The sequence below is a fragment of the Osmia lignaria genome, chromosome 10, assembly GCF_051020975.1.
Source record: "Osmia lignaria lignaria isolate PbOS001 chromosome 10, iyOsmLign1, whole genome shotgun sequence".
Taxonomy (NCBI): domain Eukaryota; kingdom Metazoa; phylum Arthropoda; class Insecta; order Hymenoptera; family Megachilidae; genus Osmia; species Osmia lignaria.
The window spans coordinates 13,173,907-13,190,084 of NC_135041.1; the positions used below are offsets into that span (position 1 = coordinate 13,173,907).

General features: G+C 31.7%; 7 protein-coding genes across 17 annotated transcripts; 4 read left to right on the forward strand and 3 right to left on the reverse strand.

Moving 5' to 3' along the window:
- Positions 1 to 152: 152 nt before the first annotated feature.
- On the forward strand, positions 153 to 1,367 carry RpL14 (ribosomal protein L14). 2 transcript variants are annotated; one of them, XM_034339911.2, is made up of 4 exons: positions 153 to 275; positions 583 to 684; positions 901 to 1,095; positions 1,182 to 1,367. In XM_034339911.2, exons 1-4 carry the CDS (start codon positions 273 to 275, stop codon positions 1,329 to 1,331), a joined length of 450 nt encoding a protein of 149 aa, XP_034195802.1. In that variant the 5' UTR covers positions 153 to 272; the 3' UTR covers positions 1,332 to 1,367. The 2 variants fall into 2 exon arrangements, with proteins under 2 accessions (XP_034195802.1, XP_034195803.1); XM_034339912.2 differs by lacking the exon at positions 153 to 275 and adding an exon at positions 451 to 473.
- On the reverse strand, positions 1,237 to 4,309 carry LOC117611726 (KIF-binding protein). Of its 6 annotated transcripts, none has more exons than XM_034339892.2 (3): positions 3,922 to 4,309; positions 3,642 to 3,753; positions 1,237 to 3,522 (listed from the first exon to the last, which is right to left on the reverse strand). In XM_034339892.2, exon 3 carries the CDS (start codon positions 3,502 to 3,504, stop codon positions 1,696 to 1,698), a length of 1,809 nt encoding a protein of 602 aa, XP_034195783.1. In that variant the 5' UTR covers positions 3,505 to 3,522; positions 3,642 to 3,753; positions 3,922 to 4,309; the 3' UTR covers positions 1,237 to 1,695. The 6 variants fall into 6 exon arrangements, with proteins under 6 accessions (XP_034195783.1, XP_034195784.1, XP_076546706.1 ...); XM_034339893.2 differs by having other exon boundaries at positions 3,824 to 4,309; XM_076690591.1 differs by having other exon boundaries at positions 1,237 to 3,753.
- Positions 4,310 to 5,014: 705 nt separating this feature from the next.
- sage (salivary gland-expressed bHLH) lies at positions 5,015 to 6,568 on the forward strand. Its single transcript, XM_034339909.2, has 4 exons — positions 5,015 to 5,071; positions 5,290 to 5,458; positions 5,533 to 5,733; positions 5,912 to 6,568. Exons 1-4 carry the CDS (start codon positions 5,030 to 5,032, stop codon positions 6,328 to 6,330), a joined length of 831 nt encoding a protein of 276 aa, XP_034195800.1. The 5' UTR covers positions 5,015 to 5,029; the 3' UTR covers positions 6,331 to 6,568.
- Positions 6,569 to 6,849: 281 nt separating this feature from the next.
- On the reverse strand, positions 6,850 to 7,965 carry LOC117611733 (uncharacterized). Of its 2 annotated transcripts, XM_034339908.2 has the most exons (3): positions 7,759 to 7,965; positions 7,072 to 7,674; positions 6,850 to 6,971 (listed from the first exon to the last, which is right to left on the reverse strand). In XM_034339908.2, exons 1-3 carry the CDS (start codon positions 7,963 to 7,965, stop codon positions 6,900 to 6,902), a joined length of 882 nt encoding a protein of 293 aa, XP_034195799.1. In that variant the 3' UTR covers positions 6,850 to 6,899. The 2 variants fall into 2 exon arrangements, with proteins under 2 accessions (XP_034195799.1, XP_034195798.1); XM_034339907.2 differs by having other exon boundaries at positions 6,859 to 7,674.
- A 198-nt stretch (positions 7,966 to 8,163) lies between these two features.
- LOC117611732 (RAB6A-GEF complex partner protein 2) lies at positions 8,164 to 9,658 on the forward strand. Of its 4 annotated transcripts, none has more exons than XM_034339903.2 (6): positions 8,164 to 8,301; positions 8,372 to 8,493; positions 8,553 to 8,660; positions 8,727 to 8,876; positions 8,943 to 9,055; positions 9,128 to 9,658. In XM_034339903.2, exons 1-6 carry the CDS (start codon positions 8,180 to 8,182, stop codon positions 9,656 to 9,658), a joined length of 1,146 nt encoding a protein of 381 aa, XP_034195794.1. In that variant the 5' UTR covers positions 8,164 to 8,179. The 4 variants fall into 4 exon arrangements, with proteins under 4 accessions (XP_034195794.1, XP_034195795.1, XP_034195793.1 ...); XM_034339904.2 differs by having other exon boundaries at positions 8,727 to 8,873; XM_034339902.2 differs by having other exon boundaries at positions 8,727 to 9,055.
- A 246-nt stretch (positions 9,659 to 9,904) lies between these two features.
- On the forward strand, positions 9,905 to 13,274 carry LOC117611723 (ribosome biogenesis protein BOP1 homolog). Its single transcript, XM_034339879.2, has 8 exons — positions 9,905 to 10,046; positions 10,137 to 11,024; positions 11,099 to 11,777; positions 11,863 to 12,072; positions 12,170 to 12,447; positions 12,516 to 12,615; positions 12,692 to 12,887; positions 12,973 to 13,274. The coding sequence occupies exons 1-8, from the start codon at positions 9,936 to 9,938 to the stop codon at positions 13,124 to 13,126; spliced, it is 2,616 nt and encodes an 871-aa protein (XP_034195770.2). The 5' UTR covers positions 9,905 to 9,935; the 3' UTR covers positions 13,127 to 13,274.
- A 262-nt stretch (positions 13,275 to 13,536) lies between these two features.
- LOC117611725 (uncharacterized) lies at positions 13,537 to 16,077 on the reverse strand. The gene is made up of 3 exons (XM_034339889.2): positions 15,739 to 16,077; positions 15,334 to 15,657; positions 13,537 to 15,250 (listed from the first exon to the last, which is right to left on the reverse strand). The coding sequence occupies exons 1-3, from the start codon at positions 15,825 to 15,827 to the stop codon at positions 13,780 to 13,782; spliced, it is 1,884 nt and encodes a 627-aa protein (XP_034195780.2). The 5' UTR covers positions 15,828 to 16,077; the 3' UTR covers positions 13,537 to 13,779.
- Positions 16,078 to 16,178: the final 101 nt, after the last annotated feature.

Genomic DNA, 16,178 nt, shown 5'->3' on the forward strand with positions numbered 1-16,178 from the left:
TAACGCGGGAAGTCGAAGAGTCACTGAATATAAGACCACTGAATATACTGCCTGTGCCACGAGGCGCTTGCGCAGACGGAACTTGCTTGAGCCAATGCGCAGAACGAATGAAACTGCGTCGCATAACAGATATGCTCTCTCATTGAACGAATAATATAAGACGGGTTTCCACGTAGCGATCGCTACATTAGAAACATATTTTTATTAACAGTTGGTATTGTTGGCACTTCATCCGGTTATGAAGTGTATAGGTCTTTTGCTTCCGGTAAATCATGGTAAGTGCAGTGTGGTTTGGAACTTATCGTTATTACACGCATATAATTTACGGCGTTGACTTAAAATTTGCTATTTCAATAGAAAATTCATTTTTATTAATTACATACTTTGATTTCATTTATATACTCTTATACAATGTTTCAAAAGTTAACAATATTTAATCTAACCTTGTACTTACTTCAGTTCTCAACCACATGGTAGGAAAGTTCTTGCCTTTGTAAACAGTTGTACATATGACTTTAAATAATCGCTAATCTTACAATTTTATAAATTAAATTAATAATTTTAATAATTTTTCTTTTATAGCCGTTCGAAAGATTCGTTGAATCTGGCCGCGTGGCTTACGTGAGCGATGGCCCACACCTGGGTAAATTGGTTACAATCGTAGATATCATTGATCAAAATCGGGTAAGATAATTATACAAATATATAAAAATGTTCATTAATTAACATTTTTTTATACTTGTATTTCATTCGCTTCACTTAATGATGATCCAATATCTTGATAGGAATTGCCGGCTGATGTTTAACTGATGCCAATATTTTCAGCTGATATCAAAATTTAAAACTATTTTGTAGCGGATATATAGTAAACATTGTAATAAGTTAATACATCATTTGTAGGTTTTGGTTGATGGTCCCTCCACAAGTGTTCCACGTTGTGAGATGAGGTTAAATCAGCTGCATCTAACTAAATTCCGATTAAATTTCCCATTTACTGGATCTACTCGCGTTGTGCGTAAAGCTTGGGATGCTGCAAAAATCAATGACCTCTGGAAAGAAACTATGTGGGCAAGAAAAGTTGAAGCTAAGAAGAAGGTGAATATTAATCTTGTATTTTTTTCATTTTTCGTAATATTTATTTTATAAGTAACAAATAACACGTACGTTTTATTCAATTTTAGCGTCTGGAATTGAGTGATTTTGACCGCTTTAAGTTAAGAAAAGCAAGACAAATTCGAAATAAATTACGAACGGACGCATTCTATAGATTAAAAAAGAAGGTTAAGAAAGTAAAAACTACAGGAGCAAACAAAAAAGTGGAAAAGAAGTGATTTTTTGTTGTATGAAATAAATACAAAATTATCTTATGATAGTAGCATTTAATACATACCTGTTGCCTTAATTTTTTTTTAATTAAGGAATTCAGAAGCAACATCAGCTAAATTAAGTAATACATTTTTTTATTTATTATTAAAAAAATATAATACAAACTTCAGTTTGAAATAAAATAAAATACAATGTACATTATATTTTTTATAATACATAATAGATATTAAATCGTATCATAAATGAACGAAGAAATATAAAATTGTTCAAAATTAAATAGAAATAATTAATTGTTATGAAAAATGAGTATCTTCGAAAATGCACGCGCATCAAATTTATACTCGAAAGAAATTTTATAATTCTATTAATTCATTGTAGCCTGCTTGTTTCTTGTAACCTGCTTATTTTCATTGGTAACAAGTTCACTAACTCTTTGCAAAGATTTAATTCAACATGCATTAACTCTGCTGCTTTAGGATATTTCTCACAGTAATCGACTACAAATTTATATGCGTTTAGACTGTTTTGAGTATTTTCTAACTGAATCGCTTTATCAGGTGTTATTATCTTATTGTACAATCTACCAAGATGAAAGTAAGCGATCAATGCCGGTTGCATTATATCGTCAGGAAACGGTTTCATTCCAGAATCAGAATTGCGATTTTCTATGGAATCGAAAAAGTTTTCAAAATTCTTTATAGCATTTTTTGCTAAATTATTAATTTTTGTCAATGCCTGCGGTGCCGGATTTTCATTAGAAGCTCTTAGACGATCAAGTTTTATATCCAGAATCTCTGAATAAGCTTCCCCTAGCTCGATCCAAATTTGTCTACAAGCACTTTTGTAATATTGAGGATTTAATTCCTTGATAACGTTTTCCAGAATGTCTATTCTCCTTTTATGCATCTTTGCTTGTCTATCTTCTTGTTCTTCGAAAAATGCTAGATATCTGTATGCCTGAGAAATGTCTTGTATAATTTGTATATGATCAGAAGCATGATTTTCTAAGGTGTAATATGACTTTGCTTGCTCTAACCACTTTTGAACATTTAAAAATACTAATCTTGCGTCATCAAAAGTTAATAAATATTTATCAGTAATTTGATTCGCGATCGGCTCTATGTCCTTTTCTAAAACATCAAACTTTAAATCGTCGATTATTTTTAATTTCGAGGAATCCTTATTATCGGACTGATCTTTTTTTTCCGTTTCAGTTTCCTGTAGAAGTCTTTGTTTTGATAAGCACATAAGTAAAATTCCATACTTCGCCCAACATCTAGCAACGTCTGCGCTTCTATGTTTAAAAGTCTCCCATTCCGCCGCAACCGCTTCGCTCTCTTTGTTATCTTCAAGTTTCTTTTTCAGTATATTTTCATATTTTTCAAGTACATAAGATGCAGCTGCTAAATGATGCCTTGCTTGAGAAAATGTATTGTTTTCCATAAAATACTGTGACAATGTAGCTGTATTTAAAGCCCAATCAATGTAATCTAAGTCTTGTGCTATATTCTTATGACCTAATTGTCTACGTAAAGTCATGTGACAATATATAGCAGACTTGTAATGGTCTTTTAAAGAACTATATATCTGAGCTAAATAATATAATGTTAAAGTATGAATTTTTTCAAGTACTTCTTTAGTACTTAATTCATTTTTCACTTCTTCAATGCCAAAATTTTGTGCCATGTTAACCGGATCTCTACACTGACGATTCATATTTTTGAAATCATTGTAAATCTGTTCAGCTTGATCTAAGAAGCTTTTTGCCTTTTCAGGTTGATTCCATTGAGACCATATAATGCCTAACTGATTAAGAGCACTTAATACAGGTAAAATTGCTTCCGGTTCCAACTCTTTGTTTTTCAATAATTTTATACATTTCATAAATTGTTCTTCACCTGCCTTTAATTCTTCCGTGTCAGTGTGTAGTATACCAAGATTTAAATGTACCACTGCAAGCATTATTACCTCTATACTTAGTTGTTCTTCTGGCACATTTGTTAAAGCATTAGTGAGATCCGTTTCCATTCCCATCAAAACTTCAATAGCTTGATACTTTATTTTATACGGTTCCCTTTCATTAGTAAATTTTTCATGATCGTCCAAAAGCTTACGAACCTCTTTAAATTTTGCCCGCATATCTGCTTGCATATCTTGTCGAGTTGTATCCGCTTCCATGCCGGTTGTTTCTTGGTACTATTAAGTACGAATTATTGCGATATTTAACTTGATTCTTGTCGTATTTTAAATGTTATTGTAACGAATTATTGCTGAAATTACCACGATTTTCAGCTATCATTCTACAACGTACTTACTTTTTTCCTATATAGCCTTTCTATATAATGTAAATACAAAACATATTCTGAGCATGCTCACTCGGCTGGTTCCCTAGTGGTTTCCGGAAGACGTCATAAGATGGCGGTGAAACTTTGACATAATTCAAAATACATAACAAGACTATGCTAAGAATAAGAAAATAAGTTTAACGATAAATTACTTTTGAAGGCAAACATATTTAATGATATTAATTATCATGCGACATCGCATGACCGATTGTCAACAATTGAATGTTACGGCACACAGCGATCGACTCACCCCTCGATATTTATGCGCTATAAATGTTATTTACGATACTTATGTATAACACTATGAATATCACTTATAATACTAAATAGACAGTAAAAAGTCATAAAGGGGACAGCAACTAAAAATATTGTGTATAATTGTGTTGCATACAGCCTTTTTACTTAAATATTCATTTCTGTTAACCGAAAAATGTTTTCCCACTTGTTTTAATAATTTCCAGCGAAAGGAGTTCATTCTAATCCCTATCTAGTTACGTCAATGATCTTATTAGTCCTTTTCACGAAAACGGATGTTCAATTTTCATCCAAAGTCAAACACTTTCCGCTGCATCTTAAAAAGCGATCGCTATTCTTTGCAATCCGTTATACTTGCACGGTTCGTCTCATTAGTATTTCCATCGGACGGGCGTCTATTATGTTACGATGTTTGTATTCCCACTTTTATTCCGATCATCCCAGTGGTTCTCAATTAGCTGATACGATGCCCCCCACGATGGAGACTTATGCTTCTAAAGATTAACTGAAAAGTGAAAATTTACGTATCCATAGGGGGATGATATATACATTTTTTAATCCCTACAGAAGTGTGTGTTTATTTTAATACATCATACGTGCTTTACTTCAACAATTTTTAACTTTTTAGTTAGGCATACCCCTTTAACTCCCGAATACACTGTTGCACTTCGGCTGTTAATCATTTCAGATGCTCAAATTATGACGAAATTCAATGGTACATTTGAAAGACAAAGAATAAAGTTAAAAAATGTTATTATTAAAATTGTATGACTATAGAAATTGATTTGAAGTATTCTTGACGGAGGATTATGGCTCATCCCTGTTGACTTAAAGTCGCTTAGACGGAGATGTTTATCTCCGTGAATTGGGAACCTCTGTTTGAACACCTGAATACTTAATAAATGGATAAAATTAACATTAATAACGACTGTCTGTGACCGATCCACATCTTATCCGACGACAAACGTGTTCGACAGTCGCATGTGATATATACCTTAGGAAAGTTTCTCGAAGAAGGTGGATCGACAGTGCCCTTAGCTTCTTCTTAGACAAAGTATTCGGGAGAAAAAAAGCAAGGATTCACCAGTGATCGATTTTGTGGCATGGATTCGGAAGAATACACTAACGAATTGTCAAGAAACGAGGTAACAGCTTTCAACCCCCTTGTCTAGAAAGAACAAAGAAAAAATTATATTCTGTATTTAAATATAATTGTCAAGACATTGGAGGACATTGCAGTAATTATTAATTTTCAAATTACACAGCTTAACATGATATATTATAATAGTTTTTAACTATAATTAAGAAGCGAGATACTAATTATTGCGTAGAAAATAATTAACATAAGGTAATGCCTTTTTAGTCCGAAAATGATAGCAATAACGAGGATTGTACTCACTCGCCAATATTATTGGATCTAGACAAAAACTCCAAACAACAACAAGAAATATTGAAACAAGGGGAAAATTCGACAACAAAGTTACCCCCTGTCGGACAATATTTGCAGGATCAGTTGATAAAAAAAAGATCAGGTATATTTATTGACAAATATTGTATAGAATTCGATTGCTCTTTGAAAAATGTTATAAATTAAATTTATTTGAAGAAAATTCAAGCGTACCCCGTCGACAATCAGGAAGGAAATCATGGCAAGATGGAAACTTTGAAGATCGCCATCAAAATAGTGATCGGGTGTTTGTAATAAGAGTACCCGAACCAGAAGTAATTAATACTCATCCACATTTGGAAATTCTTCATGAAACTAACATTAAATCAGTACAAAGAGAACCATCACAAACTGAGAAAGGTAACACAAGAATTAGTGTTTTAAATTTAAATCTTTTCCCGCGCTTCTATCGATTGGCGCGAGACTATCGATTACCTACTTTAATATTTCAATTTGTCATGATTTTTTGATAATAAATGTTCAATGACAAAAAGGAAAAGGCACGATATTAAAGTAAAGTATTATTAAACATTTTCAGATTACAAAAAGTCAGCCTGCGATCGTGAACGAACAAGAATGCGTGATATGAATCGTGCTTTCGAACTTTTACGCTCAAAATTACCGATTTGCAAACCACCCGGGAAGAAACTTTCAAAAATTGAGTCACTAAGGCACGCGATAACATATATTCGTCATTTACAAAGCCTTTTAGAACCACAATATAGTTACGTTCCAAATGTACCTGAAAGAGGATATTATCCTACCAACACGTCGGTTACTTCCAGTACATCCTTTGATGTACAGCATCCTCCACGATGGGAATCGTTTGCTTATTATCGTTATGACTATCATACACCTTTTGTTAATCCTACTTCAGCTACGTTACCTCCGCCTATTCATCCTCGAGTACCAACAGAACAAGACGACCGACAATTTCCTTACGAATCACGACATTAATCATTTTTACGCTAGAATAATTAAAAGACAAGTTTCAACTTCGTCCAGATTTATAAGATTCTCTTTCAAGATTTGTCATAGTATTTTTATATATATATTTAGGTAATTTATGTATATAATATTTTAATATATCCGAGGTCTGATGTTCAAATATAATCTCAGGAAATAAAATCAAAATTTAATTATAAACTATACTGGAAAAAAATTCCAAGCGTTACAATGAATGCTGTAATTAATTTAAAAGTCATTTTAACATAGAAAATAATTCTATTTTTATACAATTATTATATTTATGTACAAAATTGAACTTATTTTTGTAACAATTACATTACATAATAGCATTTATCTTCCGAATTTAAAGCTATTGCTATTATATAAAATTGCCTTATCTTACAACATATTTTATACAATTAATAATATAAATCAATAAATTATTTTCAAAAACTTTGGCTACGTTTAAAACGTACGTAAATTTTGATTATAATTGCACAATTTTCATAATAAATAATAAAGAATAATTTTCCGTCATTACGAAAATAATTCGTCCCCAGATTCTTCTTCAACAAAATTTAAACTACTTCTTGATGATTTGGTTGTAGAGCTACATCCTGGTTCTTCAAGAATGTTCTCATTTTTTGATGCTGTAGAATAATTTATAGAATGTGCTTTATACATTGTACAAACTTTATTAACAGATGTTTTATTAATTGTTTCATTATTATCAATGTGATTCTTATTTACAATAGAATTTTTTTTCCTAGCTTTCTGAATACTTTCAGGATTGTCATTATCAAGAGATTTTCGTTTTTTAATTTTAATACGATTATCATCAGGTTTCTGATCGTCGTCCTCCGATTCTTCGCCTTCATCTGTATGTGCATCAAAAACTGATTCTGCAGTATTTTGTTTCTCTTTTATTGCAGCCTCTAGTTCCCTTATCCTTTTTTTCTTTGAATTTAAGATCAATATAAATTTCTTATAAAGATCCTGCTCCATAGTAGCTTTACTTTCTACCATTTTGTTAATCTTGGAAAGTAAGTCTGCATTTGTATCTCTTAGATTTTTGTTTTCCCTTTCTAATGTGCCTATTTTATCTTGAATACTTTGATACAATTTTAATAACTGTTGAAAAGCTTCAGAAAAAACTTTGATATCTAAAACAGGGCACAAAGTAATTTTTCCAAGAGTCCATGTTTTCTTTCTTTCCCATCTGAGTATGTCATCTTGAATATAAAATTGAATTTCTTCATCTTTGCCAGAGAATATATTTTTTGTTTCTTGTAGATATTCATCAGATGATTTATCTAATTCCTTGCAAAAGTAATCAATATCTTCGGCAACCATCTGCAATATCAAACTGTATTTTATTAAAAAGATTTCCAAATTATCAAAAATGCAAAATTCAAATTAAACTAGATGTATACAAACCTCACCACTTAGCGGTGGCATCGTTGGCTCTAACAATATTACTTTAAAATGTGAATTTAACCATTCTACGTAAAGTGTTAAACATTTATTATCAACCTGATTAACAATTTCACATGTATTTATTTTTATCATTATGCTACTGTTTTTAAAGGTTATAAAGATTGAGTATGTTTCGATAGGTTGTTTCACCCCTTTAATCGTAAACATACATTTTGACAGGGTGATATATCTCTGTAACTAAAATTTCTTTTTATAAATCATCTATCACTCAATTTTATAATGTGTCAAAATAATAAATAATTAAATTTCACGAGAGAATAGTATCATTTCGCACAACTCGACTGTGCCACTGTGGCCGTAACCCCATATGGTTTGACATCTGACAAGTTACTTGTTAATTATAATAATAATAATAATCATCATGATTGAAATAACGGCAAAATTAATTAGGGGACCTGTATATTTTTCTGGAGAAGTTATAGAATGTTTAGTTACATTCAGTAACCCACCAAATCCAATTCATCAAATATCTCAAAGTAATAGGTAATATCATTAATTTATTTTTCATAAAATTTAAATCAAATTTCTACATATGAATTATAAATAATTTTAGTGATATCTTTGAGAGTCTTGCATGGGCTAGTGCTCAAGTTCATTGCCAATGTTCAACAAATAGTAAACTTGTGGTCTCAGAAAAATTGAATACTACAGCCCGATTAGTAGCTATTAATGCAAGTAAGTTAATGAAATTAATAAAATTTCTCAGTTTATTGTTTATAATAAGTATTTTACAGATACAACATTTGCACCATGGCAACAAGATAATGGCCATGTTGTATTAAATACCAAACCCAAAATTTTGTTCTGTGATTTGAGATTGTCTCCTGGTGAAAGTAAAACATGTGAGTCCTTAAAATAAATATGTAGTACTTATTAAGAACATGGGATTATATATTTAAATTTTGTAGATATCTATAGAGAAATAATTCCAAGTGATGCACCTCCATCTTATAGAGGGCATGCAGTGAAGTATTCCTATAAAATCACAGTCGGAACACAAAGAGTAAATACAGCTATAAAATTGCTAAGAGTTCCATTTAGAGTACTTTCTTTAAGTGGTAAGATCGATACATTTGTTTTGAAAAAACATGTTACATATCATTTAACCATTACAATTTCAACAGAGCTACCTGAGGTGACTGCTTGTAATGATAGTGTTGATTTAAGTCCCAATAATCCATTCATGGAAACACAACACAGGGAAACTTCTTTAGATGTTGCATTGCAAACTCTTCAGGTTTGTTAAATCTGTCAAAAGATTTATGTATTTTTATGAAAGTAAGATTAATTACTATTTGATTTTATTTAGAATTTAACTGCAAGACGTAGTCCGAATTTTTATAATATTACTAACGGACGAGGACGCGTTGTAAGATTCTGCCTTTTTAAAAATTCTTACAAACTTGGGGAGGACATAGTTGGAACATTTGATTTCTCAAATGCTACTGTTTCTTGTGCACAAGTATCTGTTGCATTACAGTCAGAAGAACATATCTCAGAGGACTACAGACGAGGAAAGAACACAGCTCCTACTTTAGTTAGTTACAATAAGCATCATGAAATGTGTATGGGTTTAAAGTACTCTCACTTGGTACTACCCATACCATTACATGTAACTCCAGATTTTACCACTGACTTGATGACTCTAAAATGGAGACTACACTTTGAATTTGTTACAACATCTAAACTGATAGAAACGCCCAACAAAAATACTATGAATTGGCAGGGTCCATTGACGTTAGATGTTGAAACAATGATTTGGGATTTGCCTGTTCATATTCATCCAACTACCACACCTCCTAATACTGCTCAACAAACAAAATATAATATAGTGATATAGCAAATTTAAAGTATAGTGTATGAATCTTAATAATATTTTGTACAGAAAAATGTATATACATGAAATATTTTATTTATATAACATATCCAAATTGGTGTTATAATTTGAATTGAGTTTTACACCGTTACTGTTAACGTAACAAGATGGCGCTCGTTCTCGAGACCCATTCAATACCAGTCCATTCTTGTTGGATCTGTAGTCATTTCGACATGTGAGAGGTACATAACCTTATTTTATTTGTATATATATATATATATGTATTTAAAATTTAAACAAAATGAAAGCTGGAAAAAGAGTAACAAAGAGAAAGTTAAACAGTTTAAAAGTTGAGGATAATGTTGAGGAAAAAGAAAAGAATTCGATGAAATCTGAACATGAAGAAGAATCGGTAAAATGTTATTTTATTTTTGTATTCTAACCTATAGAGTAATAAGTGCTTACTACAATTTTTCAAATAACATTAATAAAAATTGTTTAGGATTCGGGTACTGAAGATTTACTGTTAGCTGAGGTAAATAATAATGATGAAAGTACAGATGAAGAAATAGATGAAAATGAAGATGTTCCTGAATCTGATACTGAAAAAGATCCAATTGTTTTTGAATCTGACGATGAAGATGAATTAAGTTTTGAATCAGATTCTGATGATTTAGGTTTAGACGAAAGTTATTCTGAAGATGATTCTGAAGATAGTTCTGCTGATCAAAATAATGTAATTAAAAATGTAGGAAAGAAAAATGAAAATCTTGCTGCAAAATCACAACAATTGAAGTCTAAAAAAGAGGTACAAAAATCTATATCTGAAATAGATAATAAAAATGTATCTGTTGCATCAGAAACTAAAAAAAGAAATAAAAATGAGTCCAATAAATCAAATATTCCTAAACTTGCACAAAGCAGTAAAATACAAAATAAGAAAAATTTAAGTTTAAATAAAAATAGGGAAACTACTTTAAAACAAAATATATCAGAAAAATCGATTAAAACAACTACTAAGAAAGGTGTTGCACTTAATACAAGTAGTGAAAATGTAGATAATGTATCTGTAGTAAATCAACCAGTAGATGAATATGAATATGATAGTTCTGATGAAGAAGATGTACGTAACACAGTTGGAAATATACCAATGAAATGGTATGATACTTATGATCACATTGGTTATGACTGGGATGGTAAAAAAATTATAAAACCTCAAAAAGGGGATCAGTTAGATAACTTTTTAAAACGAATGGAAGATCCAGATTTTTGGAGAACAATAAAGGATCTTCAAACTGGTCAAGATGTTGTATTAAGTGAAGCAGACATAGAATTAATAACCAGGATACAAAAACAGAAAATTCCTGAGATAACTTTTGATGAGTATGCTGTAAGTTGTTCTTATAATACTTTATAACTTAATAAGAATCGGACAGTTTTTTATTCTTCTTTTCTTAATTATAGCCATGGATCGAGTGGTTTACTTCAGAGGTAATGAAAACACCAGTACGCAAATTTCCGGAACATAAACGTTCGTTTTTACCGTCTAAACCAGAAGCTAGAAAAGTATCAAAATTAGTTCATGCGCTTAAAATGGGTTGGATGAAATCTACTGCTGAGCTAGAAAAAGAAAGGCAACAGAAAAACAGTGAGCCACAGTTTTATATGTTATGGCAATCAGACGATCAATCGGAAGAAATGCGCCGTATTCATAAACATATTCCACCACCCAAAAGACATTTACCTGGACACGCAGAAAGTTATAATCCTCCGCCAGAGTATCTATTTGATAAAAAGGAATTGAAAGAATGGGATAAATTACAGGCAACGCCATGGAAACGAAAATTACATTTTATTCCGCAAAAGTATAATTCACTTCGTGAAGTTCCCGCCTATCCTAAATATATTAAAGAAAGATTCCAGAGGTGTTTGGATCTGTATCTGTGCCCTAGAGCTTTAAAAATGAGATTAACAATAGAACCTGAAGCTTTAGTACCTCAGTTACCTAGTCCGAAAGATCTCCAACCATTTCCTACAACAATGTCTATGGTATTTAAAGGTCATGCAGATATGGTAAGGAGTATTACCGCTGAACCGATGGGACAATATGTTGCTTCTGGTGGAGATGATATGGATTTGAAAAGTAAGTATAAAAGTTATTTATGTTGTGAAAGGAGATGTATGAATTTCCAGCAATATATGAATTTATATAATTAACTATTTTATAGTATGGGAAATAGCAACAGGAAGATGCGTAAAAACGGTCCCGTGTGGTGGAATAATCAGATCTGTAGCATGGTGTCCAAATCAATCTCTATCACTTATAGCAGTGGCTGCAGACAAAAAAGTTCTTTTAATAAATCCTGGGGTTGGAGATAGCTTGATTACTAGCAAAACAGATCAGTTGTTGCAAATAATACCTCAAAGTGATGTTATAGGTACCTACTACATAACATCTAATTGTATTTTTAGAATTTTGAAATAGTATAAAAATGTAATAAAATTGAAATAATCACGTATATGTTTTTATGCTAGTAAGTGACAGAGTGAAAACTGCTGTTCAGTGGGAACAAGCTGAAGGTGAACATTGGTCTCAAGGCATTAGGGTAATTCTAAATCATTTTAAAACAGTGAAGCAAGTAACATGGCACGGTAAAGGTGATTATTTCGCTACTGTTATGCCAGATGGTCAAAATAGATCTGTTCTAATAAATCAGTTATCGAAACGGAGATCTCAGTTACCTTTTAACAGGTCGAAAGGTTTAATACAGTGTGTGTTATTCCATCCAATCAGACCTTATTTGTTCGTAGCGGTAAGTAAAGAATTTTCAATAAATCATAGTCAAATTTTACTTTAATAATTGCATTCAAATAATTACAGACTCAACGAAACGTACGAATATACGATTTGGTAAAACAGGAAATGATTAAAAAATTATTATCAAATTCACAATGGATATCATCAATGGCAATACATCCTGGTGATTAAATATTTTATCAATTTATCTGTTTGTAATACTATAATTGCATTAAATAATTGTGTTCATATTTTTGTAGGAGGTGATAATGTTTTAGTAGGCACTTACGATCGTAAAATGCTTTGGTTCGATCTTGATTTAAGCACAAAGCCTTATCAAACGTTACGTTTACACGGTACAGGTGTACGAGGTGTTGCATTTCACAAACGATATCCTCTTTTTGCATCTGGCGCTGATGATAAAGGTCTCATTATTTCTCATGGAATGGTGTACAAGTAAGATGATAATTTATATATGCAATTATTTCACATTATGATTTCTTATGTAATATTTATTCTGTGATATATGTATATATTTCAGTGATTTGTTGCAAAATCCATTGATCGTACCTTTGAAGAGATTATGCAATCATGAAAGTTACAATGATTTTGGAATTCTGGACGTAATGTTTCACCCTATTCAACCATGGGTATTCTCTGCCGGTGCGGATGCGACAATTCGAATGTATACTTGAATCATATATATATATACGTTTAACAATTAAAGGTATTAAACGTATTGTGCGTTATTTCCTAAATAAAATATAAAAATTTGAATAGAACACATTTTTGATAATGCTATAAAAAGTGAAATAAATTTTACCATTAATTTTATTTTTATATGAAAATGTCTGACGTAACTTGTGCATTGTTTATAAAAACTAAACATATAGGAACTTTTATATCGCAACACATAACTACATGATAGTTTAATTATACTAAAACTGTACAATAAATATTCCATAATTAAAATAATAAAAGGTTTACCTAATTTTATATAACATAATTTACAACATTCTCTTGATAAAAAATCAGGTAAACGTTTAAAGATATAAAACACGTGTATAATTGTATGTTCTATCAAGTTAGACATTTAATATAAAAAATAACTTCAAAGAAAGAGATGGATTTTTCAGTAGTTTTTGTTGTAACAATGAAAATTCATCCAAAATTAATGATACGGAATAATGTGATATAAAAAGTTCTAAAACTGTACAAAACGAAATCATTCGTTTTGCCATAGATGTTATTGTTAATTTAATAATTAACCGAACTAAAATTATCTACAGTAAATACACATGCATACGTTATATATGAATGTATGTACACATTCACAAATATATGTACATTAAGAGGGTGGTGGAGAATGACCCAAACACTGCCATTCAAGTTCTCCACATTCGCAAATACGACCAGCGTGTCTAACTTGAAAAACTGTAACTATACCTCTGTTATCATCAAATCTACAAGTGATGTGTAAATCATGAATTAAGAAAGTATAAAACTGACTACCCCATCTTTGTCTTAGGTACACCGATCTCGGATCTTCACGAAGTACATTTTCAATAGCCACCTTTTGGTCATTAATTTTCGTTCCTAAAATCTCGTTTAATTGAATCAGAGCACGATCGTTAAATACCACGCATAGAGGCGTTCGAGGTCTTGATATCCAATCTGGAATTCTTACTTCTGATGAAGAATTAGTTTCTGCCTCTCTATTTTCAGCGTTTCCCGAGTCGGAAGTGTATACTAAATTAGTATTTGCGCTATCTAGCAAGCTACTGTCTGACGTAGTTCTTATTACTTGACTATTCGGTAAAGATTGCGAAGGAATAAGGTTTTGTGGTTCGAAACCTTCTTCTCCGTCAGGAGCTTCTCTCACTCCCATTCTTACAGGGGAATTATCAATCCTCGAACTTAACGATCGTCTTTGAATTAAGTCTATATCAGTACCGCAAACGGTATTTGGTCCGTCTGCACCGTCTAAAAGCCTCGAGCGAGATGCATGTGTTTCTACATAATTATTTCTTGACGTATATGCCGCCTCGACATTAGTATGACCAGTAACGTTAATATTTTGTAGTCTACTATTTATATCAATTAAACTTTCAGGCTGCTGTTCCAAATTCGATGAAATTGTATTATGTCCAACAGATGTATTCAAGCTTGATCTTGTATCAGATAATGTGTTAGTAAATGTATGAGATAATCTATGTATTCCTGTTACATCTATATTATGTTGTAATATGCTATTATTGTGCACATTGACGTCGCTTAATTCAAAAAAATGTCTCACATTGTTATAATTTTCAAAATTCGAATTCCTCTGAAATTCCTCAGCTTGCAATCTTAAAGCAATCTCTTCGTCTCTAGATATATCTGTTTCTTGACTACTTTTACTGCTGCTTTTTCTGTAATAAGAATCTGAAAGTAGATTCCTCGTTTCATCCGCAACATTGATATTCGCACTGAACGTGCTACAGGTTTGGTTTCTGGTAGTCTCTTCGATAGATCCCAACGCGTCGTTTATACTGGATTCTTGCGATCTGTTATTTGACTTATCGAAAGCTAACGGACTATCGTATTGAGGTATATAAGGTTTTATATCTAATACAGGCGACTGATCTACCATATCCACCCCTTCGAAATAAATTGTATGGTTCTCTATTCTTGTAATCTTGACTAAACTTAAACCGATGGGACATGGACGATGAGGGGAACGCGTAGAAAATACACCGGTTTTTGTGCCGTTTAATCTTGGCGGCGCAACTTTAGCGCGAACGTGCGTTGAATCGTTTCTATGGAAGTAGAATAAAACCCTATTGAAAATAAAGATGATTTCAAATTAATTATATTGTAACAAGTAAAGATAGACAAAGATATTATGCTAAAGTTATTTTACCACATATGTGAAAAATCTTGTAGTCCTTCAAGTGCATGATCAGGATTAGTAAATACTGAATTATATAATAATAGCTTTCCTGGTACTTTTCCACAAATTCCTGTTTGTCTAGGAGTACCACGTTTACTAGGAAACCAAGTAGATATTACCCCGATAGGCTTTAATTTTATAGCTTCATCATCGGTACTAGTACTAGGTTTCACATCATCTGGACCTATAACTTTTGTTCGTGATGCAGAAGGTTCATTTCTGAATGATTCTAATAAATGCTTTATGGTATCAATATCCTTTTCATGTATGTATCGAAGACTTTTTATTTGTTGTCTGTAAATAATAAAGAATATTTACATGTGATTAACAAATACAATATTATAATATCCTATCAATATTATAATAATTACCTACCTCAAATTATTAATTTCTTTTCTGGCTGTATTCAATTGACCAAGTAAATATTTAGCATTGAAGTTTGAATTTTGACAACTACAATCCATGTTACTGCTGTTTTTCTTGAACGTAATCACCGGTCAAATCAAATGGAAGAAAGTCAGATGCACCTACACCATGAAGTAGCTAAACACCAAAGATAGAATCCTGGTTTTATTATTCGTTCATCCTGCGCTAAAAAGTTACTCCCTGTGGCTCGGGGATCAGAATACGGCCACGGTAACTCCTGCCTGTCGTAAGAGGCGACTAAAAGGGGAACACATGACCGATGTAACAGAAGTGTTGCATACGATATGCAAGTTTGATGTAACAGTAAAAGGAGGCAAAAAGCAGTATGAGTAATGAATGAAAAAATGGTAAATTCGAGAAAAATATAAGGAATCTACTATACCGACTGT